Source organism: Pundamilia nyererei, unplaced genomic scaffold (assembly GCF_000239375.1).
Source record: "Pundamilia nyererei isolate P.nyererei 1_Seehausen unplaced genomic scaffold, PunNye1.0 scaffold00182, whole genome shotgun sequence".
Classification (NCBI taxonomy): Eukaryota; Metazoa; Chordata; class Actinopteri; order Cichliformes; family Cichlidae; genus Pundamilia; species Pundamilia nyererei.
Genome location: NW_005187583.1, coordinates 103,631 through 123,051, shown reverse-complemented (window position 1 = coordinate 123,051; position 19,421 = coordinate 103,631). Strand labels below are relative to the sequence as shown.

At 41.1% G+C, this 19,421-nt stretch overlaps 2 protein-coding genes across 2 annotated transcripts; both read left to right on the top strand.

The window, feature by feature from the left end:
* Positions 1-839: 839 nt before the first annotated feature.
* Positions 840-3,171, top strand: LOC102201178 (T-box transcription factor 10). The gene is made up of 8 exons (XM_005746730.1): positions 840-846; positions 942-1,116; positions 1,228-1,329; positions 1,483-1,654; positions 1,879-2,034; positions 2,180-2,247; positions 2,568-2,677; positions 3,011-3,171. The coding sequence occupies exons 1-8, from the start codon at positions 840-842 to the stop codon at positions 3,169-3,171; spliced, it is 951 nt and encodes a 316-aa protein (XP_005746787.1).
* A 959-nt stretch (positions 3,172-4,130) lies between these two features.
* Positions 4,131-18,317, top strand: bace1 (beta-secretase 1). Its single transcript, XM_005746716.1, has 9 exons — positions 4,131-5,043; positions 10,934-11,022; positions 11,119-11,335; positions 12,491-12,628; positions 13,082-13,216; positions 13,328-13,429; positions 13,541-13,690; positions 16,531-16,702; positions 16,835-18,317. The coding sequence occupies exons 1-9, from the start codon at positions 4,732-4,734 to the stop codon at positions 17,071-17,073; spliced, it is 1,554 nt and encodes a 517-aa protein (XP_005746773.1). The 5' UTR covers positions 4,131-4,731; the 3' UTR covers positions 17,074-18,317.
* The last annotated feature ends 1,104 nt before the right edge of the window (positions 18,318-19,421 follow it).

Below are 19,421 nucleotides of genomic sequence, written 5' to 3'. Positions count from 1 at the left end.
ACACACACACACACACACACACACACACACACACACACACACACACACACACACACACACACACACACACGCGCATAGAGTTCTTATATGAACAGTAGTTGTCTGGTCATCATGCAACCCAAGATGATTTGCACAACAACACTGTGAGATGAACTTTCTCCAAAATCTAAAAAAACAACAACAACATTCATCAGTGGATCCTTGACAAGAGATGAGTCTTGCTTCTAACCAGCCTCAGAAATGTATACCTTGGTCAGTGTTAAGGAGTAACCGGTTCGCTAATTAGTAAGGTGTTGAAAATCTGCTCCCAGAAAATACTCTGAATAATAAAAAGCAGCTCGATGATGTCCTCATCTGTCTGCACCCTGTAACACTGGACCGATTAGGGTGTTATTAATGTGCTAAAGGTTGGTTAGGACGAGCTTCACTTATTGCTCCAGGCCGTAAGAAACAATAGGTAATAGAGCAGAGAGTTCTACATGTGTGTGTGCACGCGCACATTTTTGCCTTAACTGTTCTCAGGGCGGCAAGTGAGTGCATCTGTGATTAGTGTGTGTCAATGGCACCGTGAATATTGTAATGGATGAGTCAACCATGGAAGTCCCCAGTGAGAGCCTCATGGTGTATAAAACCAGCTTGTTTCTCACTGCAACCAGACACTCCACAGACCTGGATGTACATGTACTGCAGCACCTGAAAACTGGAATACAAATTGTTCTTTTCAGTCCCATGTTGCTTTGCAAAACTGTGGATGAATGTGTTGACTAGATCTGGATGAAAAGACTGGAAAAAACAAAATAGCACCTCCATCTATGTTATCAGTAAGAGGTGTTGAAATTATGAATGGTAAGTGTTTCGCACTCCCAGTTATCGCATCAAAGCTCATGGGCAGAATCTGTTCCAACAAATATGAACAGAATTGTATTCTCTCTTCTCCTCAGGTCTTCAGCTGTCTCAGAGCTGCGATCTGTCTCTACCCTGCTGTGCAGACGAAGGGTCACTGTCGAGCACAAAGTGCCCCCAGATCAGTGGGGTCAGAGTTCAGCTGGAGATGCAGGCACTTTGGCAGCAGTTTGACCAGCTGGGCACAGAGATGATTGTTACCAAAGCAGGAAGGTGATGAGAATCCTCACATTTATGCATACTCCTACTAAACATCATATCTTGTATGTTTCCTATTTGTCTTCCTGCACTACCTCTCACTAGAATATGTTTGTTAACTTGCAGGCGGATGTTTCCGACATTCCAGGTACGGATCTCTGGGATGGATCCCTCTGCCGAATATGTTCTTCTCATGGATTTTATCCCTGTCGACAGCAAAAGATACAGGTCAGAAACACAACCTGCATAACTGTCTTTAGTGTATTTGTGATGTTTAACAGTTGTGTTATTTGCACAAATACAATTCTGCAAGTATCGTTGCTCTGTAAGTCCTGCTTTGAACATTTTACACTTTTGTGTGTGTGTGTGTGTGTGTGTAAGATATGCATTCCACAGCTCATCCTGGTTAGTGGCGGGAAGAGCAGATGTCGCAGCCCCAAGCAGGATGCATTTCCACCCAGACTCACCTGCCCGTGGAGCCCAGTGGATGAAGCAGACTGTGTCCTTTGACAGCCTAAAGCTCACCAACAACCTGCTGGATGACAACGGACATGTTAGTGAATGTCTTAAATGAGGGGCTATGATGCTAAACGGGCTTTTTCGCACAGAGAATTAACTGAGGAGCTGTAGTAAGGATTATTTTGAATTGTGAATCATGCAAAGCTTCACTAAAAGATTCCAATGGAGCAGACTTTGAAGGCCAGAAAAAGAGATCATAGCAGTGTGCAACAATAAGTACTAAGCTATTTGTGTTTTCTCATGTCCCCCCACTTCCAGATGATACTGAACTCCATGCATCGCTATCAACCGCGCTTCCATGTGGTGTATGTAGATCCAACGCCGAACAGCCACTTGAATGCATACAAGAACTTCTGCTCTTTCTCGTTCCCTGAGACACGCTTCATGGCTGTAACTGCTTATCAAAACCACAGGGTACGGAACTGAGTGAACCATGATGCAAGCTAAAAAAAAATTATGACATTACAATGTTTTTATCTGTTTGATTTTTGATTATTTTTTTGTGTGCATTAAGCGATTCTTTGCTTTTCATGCCATTTATTTTAACCTCTCCTCTTAGATCACTCAGTTAAAAATTGCAAGCAACCCATTTGCTAAAGGCTTCAGGACTACAGACCCCCAGGCTTGGTGAGTGTCACACTTTCCCTGCACTTCACCTAATTTAATAAACATATCTGTCCCTAGACCATAGACCAGAAGAAATCACGACATGATGACACTGTTTCTTTATCACTTTTATCACCCGTTAAATAGTGATAAGGCGAAAGTCTTGATGATAGCTAATCTCTGACCTTTGTATGCAAAGAACTGACGTTCATAGATGACAGGTTATACATGTCCGGGATGAACACCTTTGCCTGCCATGTATTTAATTTGTGTGTGAGGTTAAGGTGAACACTTACCTCTCCTCTTTCTCACTATGGTTTCTTGTGTGTGTTTGTATGTAGGGCGGGTAATCCCAGTCCTCTAGCAGTGTGGTGTCCAGCAGAGGGCAGAGCAGAATCTCAAATCGACAAATCTGGAGAGCAAATAAACTGTGACTCAAAGACTTCAACCAGTCAGTATCTTTTGCATTTTTTAAAAACAGTGTTATATGTGGTTAAAGTCTTTTTAGCTCATGGAATAAAGAAATTTTAACTAGTGGATACCTGTTTGAATTCAACCTACTTAATGAAACTGTACGGAGAAGGATAATTTAAGGAAAAGACTGTAAAAACGCAGCCTGTTTGGTGCTTTATTTGCCCACCAGTCCTGCAGTGTTTTAAAACTGGATAGGAACAACCAAATTATTTAAATAAGCTTTTGGCAAATGATTTATATTTATTAGACAGCAGATTTGGTCTAAATGTTCTTCAGTACCTTTCTAAAGATTTTTCTTCTCCATCTTCAGGGCAGGAGGGCCTGGACCTGCTGATGATGGAGCAGTGTGAACTGTTTCATCACAGTAAAGACTCCATGGGAGGCACGGAGAGGAAAGGTGGGAGCAGTTTTTTAGCACCTGCCTCCTGCCTCCATCTCCCCTCCTTCTGGGACCGTGCAGGGTCATCATGAGACCACCAATCTGTCAAGGTTCAAAAGAAGTGTTTTAAATGAAAAAGGACCCTCCTGTTATATAATATTATGTGATAACTTCACACTGTGTTCATTGTCATTTTTAGTAACTATTTTACAAAATAATGCCTAATGGATACTTATAATCATTAATTGTAATTATTATTAAGTGTAACATAAAATCCAATGTCTACATGAATTATGACAAACACTGTGAATAATACCATTCAAGCACTTCAAGGACATAGTAGTTAAGTGTGTTAACGCCGCAGTTATACAGTTATAGCGTTATGTTATCTATGCAGTTATAGTTCGTCTCCATAGCAATATTTATAAAATCGTGTGCAACGTTTGTAATGCATCTGTTTGTTGTCTGAGATAATAAAACAGCACCCTGAAGTTTTGTATGAATGTTTGGTGTGTTTCTGATATTGGAACTGATGACTCGTGATTTGCAAGGGAGTACTGGTGAAAACTACATTCCCCAGGATGCAATGTTTCTTAGGGACAGTTTCCAAACAACCTGCGAGACCTACAATGCCGCGGCTTCAGAATAAAAGACGATATGAAAGCATTACAGGCTATACAGAAAGAAATGTCGAGGAAACAAGAGCGATTTAATTTAAATGGAACCAAGTGTAACCTTTTCTGTTGTAAAAACTGAAAACTAAGGAATTATAAAGAAAGTACTGTAAACCAGGCAGTTCCTTTTCAACAACCTTGTTTTAAGTTAAATCCTCTTTAAGAAAGCCGTATACTCCAAGCCTTCTGCAGTGGTTTGACACGTGATGTGTTACCGTCAATGTGTAGAGCTGCAAATAATCAGTGCCGTCTAATTTTAGAACCCATTGGGGTAAAAATGTGGGCCTTTCATGCTTTTTTGATTATGCAGGCGTAATCGGTGTAAATTGTTTTATTTTGAAAAGTATTAGAGGAAATTGTGTGGTTATGTAAGCTAACTTGACGGAGGTGATGCTCGCGCTCTTGCAGCTCTGATGGATGCAGAGGGGTAGATGGAGGAGGAGGAGGAGGAGGTGAAAGACTTGAAGGCGGAGAACAGAGAGAACGTGTCGGGCAGGGGGAAGGATGCGGATTATGGCAGCCTGCCGACCGTCCTGCCTGTCAGCGGTGAATGTCGTTTGACACGAAGATGCGCGGACGGAACTACGTAGGCCTGCAGTTTGTTGGCTCACGGAGGCACAGACTGTAATTTACGCGTCGGTGACACCAAGGATTGCCTGGATCAGCTGTGAGGGCGATTTATTATTATTTTTTATTTTATGCTATTTGATTTATTACTCATGCTAGTTGTTGTAGCATGAGTATCCCCCCCCCCCCCTCGACGTGTCATTTAACATGAAGAAAACAGGAGTGAACGCAGAGTGACCTCGTCTCTTCGTGTTTGTGGTTTAACTGCCATCATGCTTTTAGCCGTCATCTTAGCATCCTCACCACCTGAGCGCTCCCCCTGGGTTGCTGCGGACTGGATGTCAAACTGAAGCGAGTGTCGTTAAGTCAGACTTGAACACGACAAAATCAAAACTTTTACCCGGTTTCACCATGGACACGTTACAGCCTCGCTGGTTAACGGGTATATTTATATGGACGACTTTATGTCTGCTCAGCAGCGGTCAAACCGCCCCCAACTCCTCGGGCCTGTCTCTAGCCATCCGCGTGCCACTGCGGCAAGGTGCTCGCGGCGAACAACCACCGCCGCTGCCACCTGCCGCCTCCGCGAGCAGGAGCCCTGCGCGCAGGCGGAGAGGAGCGCCAGCGGGCGGTATCAGCTTCGTGGACATGATTGATAACCTGCGTGGGAAGTCTGGCCAGGGATACTACGTGGAGATGGCCGTGGGTTCTCCTCCGCAAAAGGTAGAGGTTTCATTCACAAAGAGTAATTGATTTGATGTCCCCTGACTCCTCAGTGTGTATCTCGTCACTTTTTTAACCAATGAACACACACCCACTGTAAGAAAATCAATGTAATTAACACCAGGCACACCCAAAAAATCAATATCTTATCCTTAAAACATCCTTCTTTAAGAGTACTCAGACCTATCAGGCAAAACCAGCTTGAAATTATCATTGGATCCAGGGTTATCAATTGGCACAAGACATACCCTGTGATGTTATCTGTATTACACAGTCACCTTAGTGTTGCATCAGTGTGTCAGCATATATGCTCATATATATAGTCTTTGTTAGAGTACGTGTGTGAATCCCTGTGAAAGTGTGAGAAAGGACTGAATGATACGGGCAGATAATGGAACCATTAATTCTGCAGAGTGAGGACTGCCAGCTGGGTGCAGCTGCGGTGTACAGGCTGGCACACAAAGGGCGAGCACGGAGGGAGAGATGGAATGAGAGGATCTGCCAAAAGAGAAGGAGGAAAAGGGAAAGATGGAGTGGGGTGACAGGGACAGAAGAACATAAACAGAGGGACAAGGGTCAAAGAGAAGAAAGTGGGAGTTTGAGAGTGGAAGAAGGAAGGAGAAACAAGTGTGTGTGTGTTACAGAGGGAGGACGTGGAAGTCAGACAGGCAGCTTTCAGGAAACAAAAGCAATGAGATGGTGTGGGAGATGGAAGGCCGAAGGTGCTAAGCGGAGGTGTCACTTTGCCACTGATTCTTCTTGTGTCAGTGAGAGAGACAGAGGGTGAGAAGGAGATCTGTCTGCTGCAGATCAGTCCCCGGCAGCAGAGGCCAGTCAGCACTGACAGGCAACACTGTGTGTTGGTGGCTGGAGTGATTGTTATTTATTCATTATTCTAATCTTTCAGCGCAGGAAGCCAAAGTCTGACGTTAAGTGAAATATAGGAAGCCGTGCAGGAAATCTGTGTTCAAAAAAATATATTGATTGTAATTTGAGGAACGCGTCAGAGACTGTTTGTTGGCATTTTCTGAATCTTTGTGTTGCAGACATAACCTTCTAAAAAATAGAAAGAAAACAAAAACAGTGACCTTTGATATGTAGCCGTGGAAGTAAGAAAGAGCATCCAAAATTTAGAGGTGTTAGAAGCTCAGTGAGGTAACCACCCACAGAACACTTTTATTTACTTTCATTTCTGTAATATAAATAACTTTAACTAAAAAGCCAGTCTTCTAGTTTGTTATCTATCATAAATTCTTTATGAGTCAAAAGGGTGTCTTTTTACTTTTGAGCCTGATCATGCCAAAAAAAATCACTGTCACCCTGGTAACTACCAGCTCGATGGCCCCTGACCTGAGGATAATCAATATGAATTCACTTAAGGGCAAAATCCAATTTTGTTGAAAGCTCGTCAAAACTGTAGCCACCATTTTTCTTTCTCCTGCCTTTATTTCTCTGTGGTATGAAATAAAAATGTGTTTTAACTAACTTTAGGAATTTTTAAGATTGATAAAGCTTCTAATTCTCAAAGATTTTTTCATCTGTGTGGTGTGGACGTAGCTCTGAGTCTGAAAAGTGAACCCAGGGAAGACTTACTTTAAATCTGCAATGTTTTTAGACGTCACCAGGGGGCGACTCCTCTGGTTGCAAACTTGACATCCAGCTGTGTAGTCTGTGGGGATCCTTGTCTCTCTTGCTCTGCAACATCAGAAAACACTGATGAGTTTATCGGCTCAGTCACTAGTGTAATGTCTTAATGAGTAAAATATTAAGTTAATTCTGTAAAATTATTGTCATTGTCACAGTTAGAAACAAAATTATCAAGGTATGTCAGGGATGTGTGGTGTTTTCAGCTTCACAGTCATTTTCGCCATTTTCTCTTCCCTTCTGGTTTAAAAACACTGGGATGGAAAAACACACGGAAAAGTCTTGTTATGAAGCCTCAGTGGGTGACTTCATAGTAGCTGCTTTAATCTTTTATATACAGGTCTGGGAACATTTGGAAAGAACCTAAACACTGTCATCACACTTTGATTAAAATGTGGGAAAATCCTTGTTGATACTTGGAATATTGAGACATCACTCACGAGAGATATGTTTGACATATGTTTAACAGATTACAAGCCAATAAGTCATCTATTAACGGTTAAATACCGACAGTTGTTTTTTGGCAAATACAGTTAATCAGTCTCTGGCAGACGATCATGGCGGAGTCTGCAGCTTGGATATAAACATTATTTTTATTGCACAAATGGATGAGTCCGATGGGAAAGTACAAACTACATCCAGAACAGAATGAACTTTGTTAAGCTCAAACACAACTTCAGCTCTTTGGAAACATCTGCACATTTCATATTTAGGTACATTAGTAACATATCATTAATGCTGCAATCCTGAACAGGTTGGAATTCAGAGATTTTGCGTTCCTAGTTGTAAATGTTTTGTGGAACGTCCCCAACAATCCAAGATGGTTGCACTAAATGTAAACAGTGCTAAAACTTTAAACTTTTAATCTGTACAGCCACTGTTGTGTATTTGTGACTCGTCAAATAAGGCATACACAGAACACTGACCAGGCTCCATGAACTGTTGTGTTTTTAAGCACACACAAAAGAAATGTTTGGCTTTGCTGGTGGTACCTGAATGATTATCTATCTCCCTAAGAACCAAAAATAAATCCTGTTTTCTGGAACCCGCTAACTCAGGAGGAGTATTGACATCTGATTATCCTAAGTGCTAAATTTATCAGCAAATCCTAGAAAGCTGCACCAATAAACTGTACAAGTTGCAATCTACAGCCCAAGCGGTGGATGCTAGCATGGAAAAAAAAACCCAATGCTGGTAGCAGTGCTAAGTTCTGTTTGCAAGGTTATACACGGAACAAAGTGCCACACATTTCTGCAACATTTAATTCATGATTTGATGATTCAAGAACCAGGAAAATCCTTAATTATTTTCATTTGTCAAAAGTTAAGTTTTTAAAAACAAAGCATATGTGTGTGTTCCAAAAGCCATCAAAGCACCACAAAGATGGTCTGAAAGAGTTCAGATTAACTATCTGTCATGCTAATTGAGTTTCGAACTTGTTTCCGATACCCAGGAAATGACTATATATATGTGTGTTATCATTTTGGATGCCACAAAGGGAAAAATTCCCTGTTAATTTCCTTCTGGTGACTTGGTACCATATTTTCATTGCTGATATTTGTGGCAGCTTCAACTTCAGTCAGGGACTTGAACCATAAGACTTTCAAATAGCTGTTATCCTGTAATCTTAACACCGTCTATTAACAGTATTACAGATGGGGAAAACATTTGCTGCCTACCTTCAGGGCTGAGTTTTATCGTTATAATTTTTTATTTAGTAATTCGATTTTTTTTTCATTTTTACTCATTTTTTAAAAAAATTCTGTTTACTTTCAGTCAGTTTTCAAAGAGGTTTGTCTTATTTCAGTTTTTATTGTTTGAAAATGTTTAATCTAGTTTAATTAGTTTTAATCTTTTAAAATGATTAAAATGTGGAGGGCATATGGCAGATGCAAGATTTAGGAAAATCAGTGTAGGTCTTATAATATAGTATATACAGTATACAATAGAAATGCAAAACCTTTTGAAGGCAGTTGTTTCTCAGTCTTTTAGACATCCAGAGTCTCATCCATCAATGACTGATCAGGCAAGTTGTAAGAACATTTTTACTAACAAATACAAAAACTTAAGATACTGCCTCTATATTTTTTATTCTTTATTTTTATTAATTTTACAAGTTCACAAAATTGTTTCAGTTAAATTACTTTTTGCTTTTTTTAAATTTTAGTTAACTGAAATGTGTTTTCAGATCTACTTTTAACTAGTTTAGTTTTAGTTCACTATAATAACCTTGTTATTGGACAACTAATGTGGGTTATGTGGCTAATAGTTAAATGGCTAACGTGCACCAGTCAGGTTAACATTTATGGTAATTGTTCAGTACTTTAGTATTAAAGAAACATATGCTTTACTGATCTCTTGAAATTAATCTTCAAGATGCTTCATCAAAGTTTGTTGTGCTGCTGTTCACACGTTCAGCTGCTAGTGAGGGGAGGGGCATTGTGCTGGTCTGCAGAGCTGCAGTTGTTTCTCAGCTAGAGGAGAGGAAGATGCTACTGTTGCAAATGAGTATCTAATCTGATTGTAGTATTTAGTATCAATTATCCAAGTAGCAAAACTTTTTCTCCTATTCATTACAAATGCTGGCTACGGTACCTGTGGTACTGAAAAAAGTTCTCAGAATTTTGGTATGGAAAGGTACCACAGGTATGTGTTCTGGTGACATCCCTGGTGACAGTCATTTCAGAATTACTACCGGGCCAATAATTATGTGTATGTGAATAATGTGTACAAAATGCATTTTTAATTGCATTTTGGTAGTTATTAAAACAAAAATTACTCATAACAAGTTTATTTGTTTTGTTTTGACTGTCAGTCACACACCCCTGGAGATCCTCAGAGCCAACTTCAAGAAGTAAACTATAGAGTATATAAACCTTTGGATGTAGATAGTCAGTTTGTATGTGTTAGAGATTAAGAGTGGCACTATAACTCAGAGCACTAGATGAATCATTTGGTCAGCGTTGGCCAAATGGTCTTGAATTTTAATGAGCACATACATAGACACGAAGGAGACACTTTACATTTATTTATTAGAAGTAATGTTGCGGAAATGACCCTGATCCATTTACAGTAACTTTCAAAAACAGAATGTAGGTTGCATTCTGTTCTCGTAACTGCTAAATGATTTCTCCTCCATAGTGAAGGGGGAAGGGTGTATAATGGATGGAACAGACGGGCACTCTGCCAGAGAGGACAGGAAGACAGATAGAGAGAGTGCAGGGAGAGGCATGAGGTCTCAGTGTGTCAGGATGCAGTGGCTTTCGGCATTTGGGATCCTTGTGTGTGTGGCCTCGCGCACATCTCGGTGACTCAGGATGCGTGTGTGAAAGATTCAGACCTATTAAGTGTAGTCAGCAAATTTCTTTCCAAGAAAGGAGGACAGGGTGCGTACAGAAATATGGCTGACCGTGTTTTTGGGGAAAGTACAGGTGGATGTCAGTGATGTGAACATATGTATGTCTCTGTGTGTGTGTGTATGTGTGTGTGTGTTGGTAAGATAGACAGTCAGGATTTATTCTGGGCTTTCAGTGCTGGCCCTTGAGACTCCAGCACTTCTCTGGATATTTAAAGAGCCAATCCATTATTGAACAGCTTGCTGTTGGTTCAGTGTCTGCCTGTGTGTTCATCTGTTTGGGTTTCTCTGTGCCACTCTGTCTCTGCTCTCAGCTGAAGTCTCGGTCTTTCTCTGAATTTCTCATTTATCAATAAAATGCAGTCAGAAATGGTGCTGTGCAACATGGGGTACACAGTCATGCATAGTTGTAAATGATCGTGTAGTATTTTACATAATTAACATGAGGCAGACGTGGCTTATTTCTCCTCTCCTCGCTGTCTGCCGCGGTGCTCCATTCATACTTTTACTAACTGTTTTGACCGACTACGCAAAATACGATACTTGCATTAGAGATGCTGACAGAAGAGGAGGAGACGGGGAGTAGAATGGGCAACCTGAGAGGAGGGGAGGGTTGGAGTGGAGACTGAGAGGGGACAGAGAAGGACATTCAGGTCAAAAGGAAGCATTGCAGGACGCTACAACAATAGAGTGATGTGTACAGTAAATTCCTGAGGTGAAAAATGAAAGTCAGTTAGAGATGAGGCTAATTACTTGCCAAAAACAGCCTGTAAGACCTTAAACTATCTATAAAATATTGATGTTATCGATTGTAGACAGCAAACGTAATATTGTTTTACAAGCTTGGGGTATGTGTTTAATAAATCCCTCTCTCTGCTTTCCTGCATTCAGTTGAATATCCTGGTGGATACTGGAAGCAGTAACTTTGCAGTCGGGGCGGCTGCTCATCCTTTCCTGCGCAGATACTACCATCGATCGCTGTGAGTAGAGACTCAGTCAGATATAGAAGTTGTTCGGAAACATTTTATGAAGGCTGGAGGAGAGTAAAACGAATCCTGCCCCTTGTTCATTAACAGCTCCACCTCGTACCGCGACCTGGGTAGGAGTGTGTACGTTCCCTACACACAGGGACGCTGGGAAGGAGAGCTGGGCACCGACCTAGTCTCAGTCCCGCATGGACCCAACGCCACGCTGCGCGCCAATATTGCTGCAATCACACAGTCGGATCGCTTCTTTATCAATGGATCTAACTGGGAGGGAATCCTGGGGCTTGCCTATGCTGATATAGCCCGGGTAAGAATCACTCTGTCTTTCCAAAATATGAGAAAAGAAAATCTCAATTCAAACTTTACAAGACACTTACAAATGCCATTATCCAAAGCAGCCTAACATATTAAAGTTAGGGCTAGAAGTTAGATTATGTCTCGACTGCTAATACACTTACTTAAAAGTGACATGTGATGAAATTATAAAGGAGAACAAATGAATGTGAGGACATGCAAAATAGATTTTATTATCACATCATACATCTATATTTAGCTCTTGTGGAAATTAGTGAGAGCATGTGACCAAACTGTCAAGCGGCACAGTATCAGATGTGGGTAAGCGATGCTACTAATCTAGCAAAAGATCAAGAAACTATTGAACTGGTGATGAAAAAAATTTGGTTCTTTCAATTTAAACCTAAACCTGTGATTCGATTTTGTTACTCAGATGTCAAAGATCAGTGTAGTTTTATTACATACGGCATAAATGCCCACTTTATGATACAATAAAAAGTAAGTAATTTTATTCGCGACAGTAAGGTGTTTGGGGGTTTTGAGTATGTAATTATTTGGGGCTGTGACAGTGGTCTGAATTAGGTTCACTTGTTCATATTTTCATGCACAATTTCCACAGAACATGGAAGTGGATTCAAAGTCCAAGGAAAGACCTCGGACTTTGAATCCTGTATCACACTTACACCTATTGGCATAATAACTGCCACACTGACATCTGCAGAAAAGTAATATGTGATTAGACAGCAGAACTGCTGATGTGTCAGGAGGAGGATATTTAAGAAACTGAAAGCAGGTTGGGACGGGACAAAATATTGACCCGGCAATATATTTCATTGCATCCTCCCAAACATTATTTACAGAGAGGTCCCAAATATTAACATTTTTATTGAAACGTTTACCTAAAAAATTACAATACTGAACTTTATTAAAATGAGAAAACAGTGAACACACACGTACATTAGCACCACAGTGCAGTCAACGCATAGTTTTTGCATCTTTCCTTTTTTAGGGTCCGGTTACACAGATGTCATGTGATGTCAGGTAGATGATTATTCTTTATAATCATTGCTGTATAGATATACCATTTATATCATGATAGCATTGAATCTGTCGCTATGGTCTGATTCCCGGTTCTATTCTGGACTTATTTGTCTGTGTTTCCCTCCAGCCTGATGAGAAATTGGAGCCTTTCTTTGACTCTTTGGTTCGCCAGACTCCTGTCCCCAACCTCTTCTCTCTCCAGCTGTGTGGTGCAGGCTTCACACAAAACTACTCCCTGGGCAGCGCTACAGTTGGCGGAAGCATGGTGAGAAACACTTATAGCTCTTTTCCACTCGTACCTACTCGACTCGACTCGACTCGAGTCTTCTTGGTTTCGGTCGTTTTCCATTACAATTGAGCACCACCTAATGCTCATGGGTCGTTATAGCAACACGCCCGAAACTCCTGTGACTTCATTTGTATCTAACACAAACACAAGACAACAGTGGGGGACGTTGAGGCGATGGTATACCTGCTTCTCAGTATACGGCTGTTTGTCAGATTCAGGTACCACGTGGGGTTTTTCATGTACCCATTGCCCTCGTTGCCAGGTTTCAAAAATGGTGGTTTATTTTCATGAAGAAGATGCTCTCATGGTTCATCGAGTGACGCCAATGACTAGCCAATTGGTGACATGCAGTCTGCTGACGTCACATTTTCAGATGGACTCAGATTGGACAGGGCACGGATTGGACTCTATTATTCCTCTTGCTTTCAGATCATTGGAGGTGTGGATCCATCACTCTATGTGGGAGAGCTTTGGTACACACCCATTCGGAGGGAGTGGTACTATGAGGTTATCATCGTACGTATTGAGGTAAACGGACAGGACCTGAACATGGACTGTAAAGAGGTGAGGCTCGATAGGTAGATTCCTACGAAAGCTAAAAAAAACCACAAACAGACTAATGAAGGATGTGTAAGAAATTAGAAATATGCCTGACGGTGTCACTGTCTTCTACAGTACAACTACGATAAGAGCATTGTGGACAGTGGAACTACCAACCTTCGACTGCCTAGAAAAGTGTTCCAGGCTGCAGTCAAAGCTATTGAAGCTGCCTCCTCAGTCAGTACTTCTATAATGTACCATCACGTTTATATCACCGCCCTGGTCGTCTGGTTTGTACTGAGTGGATTATGAGAACCAACTAATGTCCTTCCGACCCTGATTTTTCAGACCGAGCAGTTTCCCTCTGGGTTCTGGCTCGGGGAGCAGCTGGTGTGCTGGCAGGCTGGCACCACGCCCTGGCACATCTTCCCCGTCATCTCCCTCTACCTGATGAGCGAAGTCCGTAACCAGTCCTTCAGAATCTCCATCCTGCCGCAGGTAGTCACAGCAGTCTCGTTCTGGATCTGAGTATAATTTTATAAAGCTGGAGTTTTAGAAGGGTCAGGGACATAAAGCTGTATTGCTCAACCTTGAATTCTCTCCAGGTGATGTGAAATTAAATGTTATTTTGTAAGATCTTTTGATAAGAAGATTACATTTAAAAATGTTATTCATTTCCGTCATTGGTGGAAGACGGAGTTATGCAAGAATGTAGTTAGCATGCCGCACACTGTATGAGGTCTCGACACCGTGTATTCATCAGTAAGTGAAAAGTTTTAACTTTCATTTGGACTTTGCACAGTACAAAAACTGTGGTCAGAGCAAACACACCAATATATGCAGTTCCACTCCTCATGGAATGAAAGCACAGCTAGAAACCGTGACAAAAGAAAAGAGCACGTTTGAATGTCCTTTGAATATATTTTCTAAAGGTTTTAAAAGTAATTCAACGTCCTTTTTTTGTTGTTTTTTTATAAATTGGAAGCCGCTCAGACAGACCTTGATGGTGACGAGATTAATAGAATTTGAGATGTCAAAGAAAAGTTCACTGCAATAAATATCTGAGTGGGTTGTGACCTTGATACTGTCAGAAAAATTAAAAGCTTATTTATTTTTACTTTGTGTCCCTCTGTTTGAATGTCTGTAGCAGGTATAATACAGTGAATGACTTTGCTATAACAACTGCATATACAGGAACACTTGAGCTGGAAAAATCTGCCTCTGTAATCTGATTGTTATTTGTTCTGAATAAGATCCTTTAAATATGAAAACATATGATCGCTCTCTAGTGGACAGCTTTGCAATTACATCATTGATTCTAGGTCATAGCTCAGTACTGATCAGCAAACAACATCTGCTACTAGTCTAGTGTGGCGTTATAGCCAGGATGTTCATATTAAACAAGTCCGGTTAGTGAGGTTAGTGTATGTACAGTCAAACTGTATGAGCCAAAAAATCATACGGTCAGCTTTTGCGTTTCCCAGGGGCAGCCACTGAAAAGGAGGTTGACTTAAATAAAGCTAAAACAGCTTGTTTCAGGCAGCTGAGGGCACTTCAGTAAGGCCCGGTACAAGATAAATAGGGATTATTTCCCACTATGCAAAGCTACTCTAACAGGCTCTAAGAATAAAACTGTGCAATGAGAAATTAGGGTGATACGGGCATTTTAGTGAGCTCTCTAGTCTCTGTATAAAAAAAAGTAACCAAGTTACTCAAAACACAAACCTTGTTGTAAGTAGGGATTTAAACGGTGCTTAAACAGTGCTCGAACCGGTGCTCAAAGAATGGAAAACACAAACTTTGTCCAAAAACCTCTCATGTTTAACTGTTTTCCACTTTTTCTTTGGTCATTTTAGCCTTTTTGGCCAGGGTGAAGGGAGCATCTGCCATCAAACAAGAAGACAGCCGCATGTAACTACGACGGTGCTAGTTCACCTTACATGCATTAATGTAATAACGTGGTTAGCCTACTCAACGTAAATTGCATACGAACAACATTAAGCTACTCACGCAGAGAAGAACGGCTGCTGCTGCGTCATCATCCGTCATCATTTCTGCTACACTGGCAGGGCTAGGGGCCAGGACTCTCCTCTTCGGGTTTTTGGGGATGTTGCTCCGGGTCCAATAACAGGCACCACACCCACAGTAGATGTGCTCGATGTGAGGTCTCACAGCAAGCTATCAAATACGGTGCATTTCTCGACTTTAAAAAAAGCTCTATGTGTCGCCAGGTGTTTCATCAGATTCGAGGAGTTACCTCCTTTGCACAGTATCACAGTATCAGCTTAAAGCACCTTAAAGCTGCTGAGTTTGTGTCTTTTGCTGTGAAGTACAGCCAGACTTTTGACCGCTTCGCCTTGAGCATTTTTATTCTGTAGCTCTGCTCTAAAAGAACGTACGTACCTGGGCCCGCCTACTATCCTCGGAAAGGTAAAATGATTGGCTAGAATCTGAAGTGTATCACAGCTCAGGAAAAAAAAGCACCGAAATAAAGCACTGAAATGTGCGCTGCTTTTCGGTCTGGTTACTACCATCTAGTTGTGAGCAGTTGTGAGCACTTTGGTTTGGGAACTATTTTCTACATGGACATTTCTTTCTGCAGATTGATTTTGTTTATGTCAGGAGAAAAAAAATGCTTTCTACATTTTATACCATTGTCATGATTTCTGGAGACATCGCTGCTATCTCTCGTTTAGCTTCATCTAGCACTCTGACATTGCAATATCTGAGCATGATGCACAAACTCTCTGTCTCTTTGCCTGTGAATTCCTCCTACACATGCAGGAGTTGAGCAACCAGGCTTGACATACAGGTACATCTTAGGCCCCTGAAGGCTTTTATCTATATCACATACTAAGATGTTTTTTGAATCTGATAACTCAAGAATGTAGTTGGTACCATCAGTGCATCTACTGGGAGGCTGAGGGGTAGCGCTGGGTGTTGCCCGTATTTTTAATATTTATGCACCTCTAACATCTTATAAAAGCATAGCATTGTTTTAATTTCATGACAATGACATCTAATTTATATCCAAAAATTTTGAATTATGGATGATGTATTACTTCGTCATGTTGCCTAGCGACCACCTAACAATACGCCAGGTGACCCGCTTTTAGCAATGAAGGCACAATATCGTTTTAATTTCTTTACCGTGTCCTCAAACGCTGCTACAAAATAGCTGAGATGTTTTGTAAAGAGTAAATAACAACAACATGCAGTGATTTGCAAATCTCACATGATGGTGTATTTTAAGAATGAAGTAATGGTGATTACACAAGGGCTGTGCATGCCTGATGCTGGGTGTCTGACTCTACTTTTTTTTTTTCTTTTGTATGCAGCAATACTTGCGTCCAGTGGAAGACGTGGCCTCTGCTCAGGAGGACTGCTACAAGTTTGCTGTGTCCCAGTCCAGCACCGGCACAGTGATGGGCGCCGTCATCATGGAAGGCTTCTACGTGGTGTTTGACCGCGAGAAGAAACGCATCGGATTTGCTGTTAGCACCTGCCATGGTGAGGAGCAGGGGATGGAGGGATGACAGAGAAAAAATGGGAGAAAAGAGAAGGAGGCAGAAGAAATGTAGGTAGTATTGTTCTGTTTCTTGACGACATACAATCCTGTTTTGTTTTTTTTGGTTTTTTTAGTGCACGATGAGTTCCGCACAGCCTCCGTGGAGGGTCCGTTCCACGGGGTCGACCTGGAGGACTGCGGCTACAACATCCCCCAGACGGACGAGTCCACCCTTATGACCATCGCCTACATCATGGCGGGCATCTGCGCTCTCTTCATGCTGCCGCTGTGTCTCATGGTGTGCCAGTGGCGCTTTGCCCGCTGCCTGCACCCACACGGGGACTTCGCTGACGACATATCGCTCCTAAAGTGAAAGGGAAGACGTGGAGGTCATATAAAGACATGTGCTTGAAAGGCAGGATAAACATGGACTGTGGTTAAAAAGTGTTTTAAAATGTCGGTGCTGTTAAAACAGGAGCTTTGAAAAGATTTTTCAGCTAACGTTAACTAAAGAAAATGGTGACAGCCTTGCTGCCCTCAAGTGTTTTGCAAGGATAACTAGAGCCGTTACAAAAAAGCCGTTTTCATCAGCATCAACTTTGCCTGTTTGAGCTACCTATGCAGATCAGCATGGCTATAGAGAGCAGATGCAGGAAAATGTGAAATGAAAGAATAATGATTATAAATAGTATATAAATAAATCACAACAATAGATTTGTTTTGTAATTCGGAAAGGTTTGTCTCTTAACATTTGGAACTTGAGGAAAGAGCATTTAGAAACATTAAAACACTTTTAATGAAGAAAATCACGCCAGATATGAGTACTGGATGGAGATAATGTAAACATATGGACGTATGAACTGGTCACTGTGTGCGTGTGTGTGTGTGTATAGATGTTCTGTTTGTGGCTTAGAGTGAATGAGACGAGTCTGATACATGTGAGCATGCCTGTAGATGTGCGCAGCTGTACTGTAAGTGAGAAGTGTACTGAGAGGTTTAACAAAAATGGAAACATGATAATAGCGCCAATGAAATTACATATGCCAGCAAATGAATCCTGCAATGCAAAACAAGTATGCATAACGTGGCTAATTTGATTAAATATCAGACGTTATATTTAAAGTATAAAAATCGGTTTTGCTTTGTGTGAAACTGAGACTACTGAACACAGCAGATGTCACTTTTTCTTATTATATTGATGGCTTCAATTTATCTACTGTACATAAAGGTTGTGCATTCCAGATCATGTATTTGCGCGGACACACACAAAACACACAGAGCTTATATCCCTGCATATGACTGCTGCACCATCTGATGATTACCACATGTAACAAGAACACATGACAAGCAAACAAACCAAGACTTTATAGGGCTTTTTTTCCACAAACACAAACTGAATCACTCACCACATCTTTCAAGGGGGACCATACATGTATGCTTGGACAAAGATACCAGCCCAACGTATGTTATACACTAAAGAACACTATGTATGTCTATAAGAGGCTGTTTGTATTGTCTCCGAACAAGGTGTAAATAGGTCAACTCAGAACTGTTTATTTATCTGCCAGGCGCTGGCAGCACTGTTGAACCAATAAAATACTAATTGTAACTGGAAAATGTGTTGTCTATGTACGTGTGTGTGTATATATATATATATAGGTGTGTGTTATTAAACTCAACTGCAATAGCCTTGCATGATTTGTAATTTAAAATAAGCCCTACATGTTTCTTGGCCTTGATGTGGCCCTCTATTTCTTCCATTGTCTAAAACAAACCGTTATAGCTCAACTTTCTTCTGATTGGCTGCCCCTTGCAATCAGAAGAGGTCGATGGGGCTTCTGTGGTCACAGACAGAGCTGTGTGCAAAGGATATTAGGGAAATCTCCCATTTAACATAATTAAACATAAAAAACTACCAAACAGTAATCATTTAGTAACTACATAAGCACCTCGTATTACAATGATATCTTCAAACTTAAAAAACGAAACAAAAATGACAGAAACGTTCCTGTTTTTCTCCTAATATCTACAATAAAAAGTACAGAACTTTTTCTGTGCTTTTACACATTCCCTCCTGCAATGTAAGCCCAAAGATATGGGATCAGAACGATGCCACCTTGAAATGAAACAAAATATTGTAACTGAAATAAATGTACTGAAAACTCTTGTATTGAAACTGAAAAAAATTGATAGTGAAAAACAAATAACTGAAACTGTAATTTTTTTGTTTTCGCTTACATTTTTTTTTTCCAGTTTCAATCCATTTTTCGGTTTCAAACCATTTTTCAGTTTCACTCTGCTGGCACTGTTTTGGCGTCCAGGGGCGCGCTGTGGGGCCTTCAAGACCTTTTCAAAGTCTTGAAGGCAAGCTAAGCCTGAAGGAAAAAAGAAGGAACACACACATGTAAAGGAAGCACTCAAAACTTGCGCCTATCCTAAATGGGCGTTTTTAAAGTCAGCAAAGAGGCACAGAAAAGAAGATCAGACACCAGCGAGGGAGGATAAGAAGGACAGACGCAACAACATTGTCATCCCCTATGTAGCCGGTGTATCAGAGAAACTCAGGAGAGTTTTCTCCAAGCATGACATCCAAAAACTGCTTTGTCCCACACGCCATCAGACTGTTTAACTCCTCTCTGGAGGGGAGAGGGAGGGGAAACAGGAAACAGGAGGACAAAGGAGGGGGAACAACTAAGCTGTAGTGCCTCTTCACCTCACTGT

Coding starts and splice junctions, on each gene's coding strand:
- bace1 (XM_005746716.1), top strand. CDS start 4,732: ATGGACACGTTACAGCCTCGCTGGTTAACGGGTATATTTATATGGACG. Junction 12,629..13,081: donor CTACAGTTGGCGGAAGCATG/GTGAGAAACACT, acceptor TCTTGCTTTCAG/ATCATTGGAGGTGTGGATCC. Junction 16,703..16,834: donor TGCTGTTAGCACCTGCCATG/GTGAGGAGCAGG, acceptor TGGTTTTTTTAG/TGCACGATGAGTTCCGCACA.
- LOC102201178 (XM_005746730.1), top strand. Junction 1,330..1,482: donor GTCGACAGCAAAAGATACAG/GTCAGAAACACA, acceptor TGTGTGTGTAAG/ATATGCATTCCACAGCTCAT. Junction 2,248..2,567: donor ACTACAGACCCCCAGGCTTG/GTGAGTGTCACA, acceptor GTTTGTATGTAG/GGCGGGTAATCCCAGTCCTC.